Consider the following 6,214-nt stretch of genomic DNA (forward strand, 5'->3'; position numbering starts at 1 on the left):
TGGTGAGCTTCAGTTCAAGAGCATGTATTTGGGTTTCCTTGGTGCTACTTTTGCCAAGACATGAGAGTCACTGAGTTAATTATTCATATAAATGATCCATTGGTGGACATTGAGTTCAGTTCATCTTTAGGATGTCAGAATTTTATTTTTCTCTTCAGATAACACAATTCCACTTTGGGCAAATTCTAAAGACAACTTTAAGGCCTATGGAATCTTTTTTTGTCTTTCTTTCTTTGCAGTTGTTTTGGAAGGGGAGACTAACAAACATGATGCCCACATTAATATTCATAAAGCACAGCTGAATAAAAACGAAGAACGATTTAAACTGCTAGAAGGTGCCTGCTATAACGGAAAGCTCATCTGGAAGGTGACAGACTATAAGACGAAGAAGAGGGAGGCACTCGATGGGCACACGGTGTCCATCTTCAGCCAGCCCTTCTACACCAGCCGGTGCGGCTACCGGCTCTGTGCTAGAGCATACCTAAACGGGGATGGGTCCGGGAAGGGGACGCACCTGTCGCTGTACTTCGTGGTGATGCGAGGGGAGTTTGACTCACTGTTGCAGTGGCCATTCAGGCAGAGGGTGACCCTGATGCTTTTGGACCAGAGTGGCAAAAAGAACCACATTATGGAGACCTTCAAGGCTGACCCCAATAGCAGTAGCTTTAAAAGACCTGATGGAGAGATGAACATTGCGTCTGGCTGCCCCCGCTTTGTGGCTCATTCCACTTTGGAGAGCGCCAAGAACACCTACATTAAAGATGACACCGTGTTCCTGAAAGTGGCCGTGGATTTAACTGACCTAGAGGATCTCTAGTCCCTGTTTCTGGGGGTGATGAAGGACTTGTTGGGTCCAGAACCATGGAGGAGGACACCTGTGATTATCATATGGACTGACATTGAACTTAGTACACATTTGTATTTGGCTTCTTGCCACTTGGTGTTTGAAGGCAGTTTAAAACTTCTCAAGTGCTATCTTCTTTTTACGTTTTACTCTATCCCAGTTTGAAACTTAAAACCTTAGAATATTCTCTCATTATTTATATTTTTATATTTCTTGAAAGATGTTAAGTTTCTTGAAAGCGAGGTCTGGGGCATATCTGTTTTACTGGTGCTTAGCATAGCGTCTCATGGTAGGCACTATGTGAAATGTTACTGAGGACACAGAGGAAGAATTGAAAATGCTTTGGTATTTTATTATTTGGCCTGCTGATTCTAGACCTGACCATAAGCCTGCAAAAGCCATCTTCCAGGGTAGACTACTCCAGTTAAGTAGTTGGGTGATGTACTTTCAAAGACCATAAGCCCAGTTTGGACCAGACTTTATTTGGTCAAATACAAAATTTGTGGAAATTACTACACCTCTAAATATTTTCATTAAAAATTACCAGTAGTCACCAAGTACAGTTTTGCAAGGCTGTGTTAGAACTGGTGAATAGAGGAAGCATATTTATTCTTCCTGTTGAAGTAAACAGAAAGTACTGCACTGTGTGTGTGTGTGTGTGTGTGTGTGTGTGCGCGCGCAGAGAGAGAGAGAGGGAGAGATAGTTTATACATATATATGGAGATATAGTCCTCCAACTAAAGCTCATATTTTATTACGTACAACCATGTGAAAAAAAGCTGTTTTCATAGGTCAGAAAAGGTCAAGTATTAACAGTTTCATAAGGTTCAATTTAGTAGATATGTATGTACATGTATATGTATGTATACACCTAGTTTAAAAGTATGTTGGTAATAATAGTAAGTTACTGTGAGGATGGGTAGAATTTAGTACATGATGGAGAAAAATGTCATAAATGGATAAGAGGAATTTAAACCTAGGGAGAACACCATTATTATTCCTATGGTGTCAGAAGTATTCTCATCCCAAACTGATTGCTAAAAGCAGTATCTCCTATTCTTTTTGAAAGAACTTCTGAATTCATAAACTGATATGAAAATGGGCATTTATATAAACCTGTGACTTTTCTTGTTGAAGTTGTGAGTACTTTGTGAGGAACAGAAATGATTCTGTTCTTACGCATCTGTCTGTGTGGGTCTATCTACGAGGGTGTGTGTACCAGTCAAGTGAATCCCAGTTTTCCTGAGCCCTCCTTTGTTGTTATGCAACTCAGTGTTTCCTGACATTCAAGCCGACTCCCTTGAGTGTGTGGGGATAAAGTGCCCTGGGCTGAGGGCCACTTAATGCAGCTTACCCGAGTGAGGACCGTGTACCTTATAGCTTTTGAGCAGTCGATCTGATAAAATAAACATGATTTTTATACCAGTGGCTTCTGGAATAATTGAGACTTTCTTAATCTCTTCTCTGAAAAATTTCAAGATGCTAAAGACTCATCTTGCAGAAATCATCCCAAAGACTTAAAGAAATAAGTTCACAATGGAAACATACTAAAGAACAACACTGTAGCTGCTGGTGAACTCTGGCACAATTGATGGTCAACAGATTGACCTCACACACACTCAGGAAGCATTTCTGTAGATCACAGAGCCAGACCCAGTGGTTCTGTGTGTTTGTTTTCAATGTTCCTAATCCAGTCCAAGTCCTTGGGAGTAGAAGATCATATTGTTGTAATTAGTTTTAAGTGGGTATGAAAAACATTTTAAAGTGAATTTATCAAAATACTGGTTTTGTGTTCTAACCAGCTTCTCTACATAAAAAGCTTCAATCATGGCATGGTTTGCTTATGAGTTCAGAGTCCCTTCATCATTGAAACAGTGATCATGAAACAAGGTATTACAGAGTAAAAAGGACTCTTTCTCAAAAATAAGAGTTGTGATTTTTGTTTTATAGAAGTGGATCCATGTAAACGGTTTTTCCTCTTTTACGATCTGAGCAGTTATTTTTATTCTATGTCAGAAATATTTAAAGATTTTATTTTTTAAGTAATCTCTACACTCAATATAGGGCTCAAAATCACAACCCCAAGATCAAGAGTCCCATGCTCTACTGACCGAGCCAGCGGGGTGCCTCTATATCACAAATATTTAAGTTTATTCTATTTTGGTTAGATTTCAATTCCTGATGAAAAGAAAAAAAATAGGTGTAAGAGGGAAGTTAAGAAAGGCATGTACAGGATTAAGGTAGGATGGGGAGGTACTCTACATATGAATGCATATTAACAGATCTGAACTCTGACCCTTGATATCCAAATTTGATTTTTCAGAGAAACAAGAGATAGTCACAGCCAGTTCCAATTCACAGTGCCAATCTTGAGCACAACTAAACAGAACAGAGAGCACAAAGCCTTTGTGTGGTGCTTTGGGCAATCGGTCCACACTGCCAACTACCTCTTTTCTCTTAGAAAGTGGTTGCAGACATGGGTCTTAATTGTACCTAAGAATTGTGGGCTGGAGATAAAGCCTTGATGGATGCATAGTAGGGGACCCAGGTGGTGCAATCACCTCAGAACACCACATTTTAGGGGAGGAGGGAGAGGAGATGAGGAGAAGTACCAAGGGAGGTAGGAAGGCAAAGAATGTCAGCAGGGCCACCCTGCCAACAGTGGTCCCTCGCAGCGTACCCCACAGCCAACTCTTAAGCTCACAGTCCGCCCCCTCCATGCCACTCCCTCCTCAGCCTTTGCCTTAAGCTGCAGGCTCAAATACCAAGTACCTGCTGCACATCTGATCTTTCAAGTCCCACAGGTACCTTAAAGTACACTTCACCATAACTGAACTGGAGATCTTCCCACTCTCCCCGCCACTGCCCACCTGTGATGCTTCCTGTTTATTCTACCCCGGCCAATGACCTCATCATCCAAGCCAGAAGTTTGGACACTATTCTAGATTCCTCCCTCACCTTCCCCGTCCAGTCACCCACCCAGTACTGCCAATTTGACTTCCAAGTAATTTCTTGAAACTATTCCTACTACCTGTTTCTACTGCCCACTACTGTCCTGTTTGCAGGCCTACGTTTTTGGCTACACTTTTTCCTTTCACCTCTTCACGTCTAACCTCACCTGCCACCCAGTAATCTCTCTGAAATGAAAACCTGAGAATGACTCCTCGCAACACCCACTGTGGCCACATCACCCAAAGGCCAAAGCCAAGGCTCTGCATGCCTGCCTCTGCACGCTCCCCCCCCCCCCACCTCCTGACAGTCCTCCTACTTCATATTTAGCAATAGCACCCCAAGCCATTGGACATTTCTGTGTGCTGGTGCTGCACTTCTAACTGGAATACTCTTCACTATCCTTACCTCTTTCTTTGCATGATGAAGTCTTTCTGTTTAAGATTCTTTGGTTTCATCTCCAGGATGTCTTCCCAAATTAGTCCTCACTTACTGTACATCCCACTCACCACCTTCGACCCTTCACTAGGCCGAGAGCTCCGGCTCTGTGCTGTAGACTTCCTGGTCTATACTCCAATTGTTGGACTTTTCTTTTTTTCAAAAAATGTTTATTACTTGAGAGGGAGAGAGAGAGAGAGAGAGCAGGAGAGGGGCGGAGAGAGCAGGAGAGAAAGAATTCCAAGCAGGCTCAATGCTGTCCAGTGCAGAGCCAGCCCCACACGGGGCTCAATCTCATGAACTGTGAGATCATGACCTGAGCCGAAATCAAGAGCTGGACGCTTAAAGCTTAACTGACTGAGCCACCCAGGCACCCCTGGACTTCTCTCTTTTCTAGAAAACAAGTATTAATTGGCTATGTATTTGTCAGATTTTTGTATTAGGCACAAATAGAACAGATCTTGTCCCTGTCTTCATAAAATTTATAATCTGGAGGTCAGTCACAAATGGTGAGCCAGAATGTTCAATGTGTAAATACTCTCAGCCTTCTCTGTCCGATAAGGACTTTGCCTCTCCACTTCTTCACCCTGTGCTCTGAGAAAAATGTATCTCACAGACCAGTGCTGCATGTTTGTGATGCAAGATGAGAGCAGGCAGAAAACATTTGAAGACAGAGCCCTAGGGGCAAAATTTATGAAGAAATGATAAACCAACACACACAAGGACTGGAGGAAAGTGAAAGAAGAGAGAAAAGGGAATATGAACCTATGAGAACCTTTGGGAATTGTGACTGGAGCCCCCTTGATGTTTTTTTCTTCTAAGAGATCCACGTTAAAGACTGAAATACATTTTTAAATTATTTTTGGCTGCTTGAGTCATACGTATTCAAGTGAAACTCCACATGGAGACTAGACTCTGGCTCCAGGATTCATAAGGCATTTGAACAAATATACAGTACAAGTTGTGATAAAAGCCTTGAAGAAAATGACAGAGTACAGGGAAAGAATAATAGGACTGGGCTGGAGAGAGTATGTGCATATTTAGGGTTATTGGGGAGTGCCTTTTGCTGAGGTAACATGCTATTTAGTGTTCACAGGACATGTTTTCTGACTGTCCAGCCCCTTTGGACATGCTTATAATACCTGAGGAGTTTAATGTGACAAGACTCGCCTCCTTGACCCCCTCTGCAGCACAGGCATAAGTGACCTAGGCCCTACCAATCAGGCATGGTCTGGCAAAACTTAAACTTGGAAGATAAAGTTGGAAAGATTCAACTTTTTTGTTGCAAGAAACATTTGCAAGATGAAAAAGGAGGAGTGCCTGGGGGGGCTGGGTCAGTTAAGCCTCCGACTCTTGGTTTCAGCTCAGGTCATGATCTCATTGTTCGTGAGTTTGAGCCCCACGTCCAACTCTGCATTGGCAGCTTGGAGCCTGCTTGGCATTCTTTCTCTATTTCCGTCTCTTTCGGCCCCCAGCCCCCGCTAGGGCAGGTGCTCTCTCTCAAAACAAATAAATAAACACATTAGGGGAAAAAAAGGTGAAGAAAGAAATGTGCCACTCGGGCTACCCAGTGGTGAGGGTGATGAGTGTACCGAAGGGACTGGTTCCCTCATCCTTACTTTCAGAGCCTGTGTTCGTAGAAGTTGTGATTTTGGTGTCAGGTGGTGGTGGCAGCAGTGGATTTTCACTAGAGCCTCTAGCGTGTTTGGGTATCATACCCAGCTGTGCTGCACCTGCATCTGGCTTCTGGTCTTCCTGGAGACTCAGGGGCTACGTAATATTCACAAAGTCCCAATCTTCGCCAGATTGGATTCTGTTGTCTGTAACTAAGAACCTGACTGAATCAAGCCGAGACCTGAAAGATGAGTCAGCCATGATGAGTCAGAGCAGGTGGGATGAAAATTCTGGGCAGAGGACACTGAGGAAAAAGCGAGTTGGTTTAAGGAACTGAAAAGAGGCCTGTGTGGCAGGGGCCACCAGAAG

General features: G+C 43.1%; 1 protein-coding gene across 3 annotated transcripts in view; it reads left to right on the forward strand.

The window, feature by feature from the left end:
• TRAF5 (TNF receptor associated factor 5) overlaps nt 1-2,677 on the forward strand; it is a 51,346-nt gene extending 48,669 nt beyond the window's left edge. For all 3 annotated transcript variants that reach the window (XM_027074492.2, XM_027074491.2, XM_027074493.2), the window contains one exon: nt 240-2,677. In XM_027074492.2, the coding sequence (XP_026930293.1) occupies nt 240-817 (578 nt within the window). In that variant the 3' untranslated portion in view covers nt 818-2,677. The remainder of the gene's footprint in view (nt 1-239) is intronic.
• The last annotated feature ends 3,537 nt before the right edge of the window (nt 2,678-6,214 follow it).

The sequence above is a fragment of the Acinonyx jubatus genome, chromosome E4 (assembly GCF_027475565.1).
Source record: "Acinonyx jubatus isolate Ajub_Pintada_27869175 chromosome E4, VMU_Ajub_asm_v1.0, whole genome shotgun sequence".
NCBI classification, from domain to species: domain Eukaryota; kingdom Metazoa; phylum Chordata; class Mammalia; order Carnivora; family Felidae; genus Acinonyx; species Acinonyx jubatus.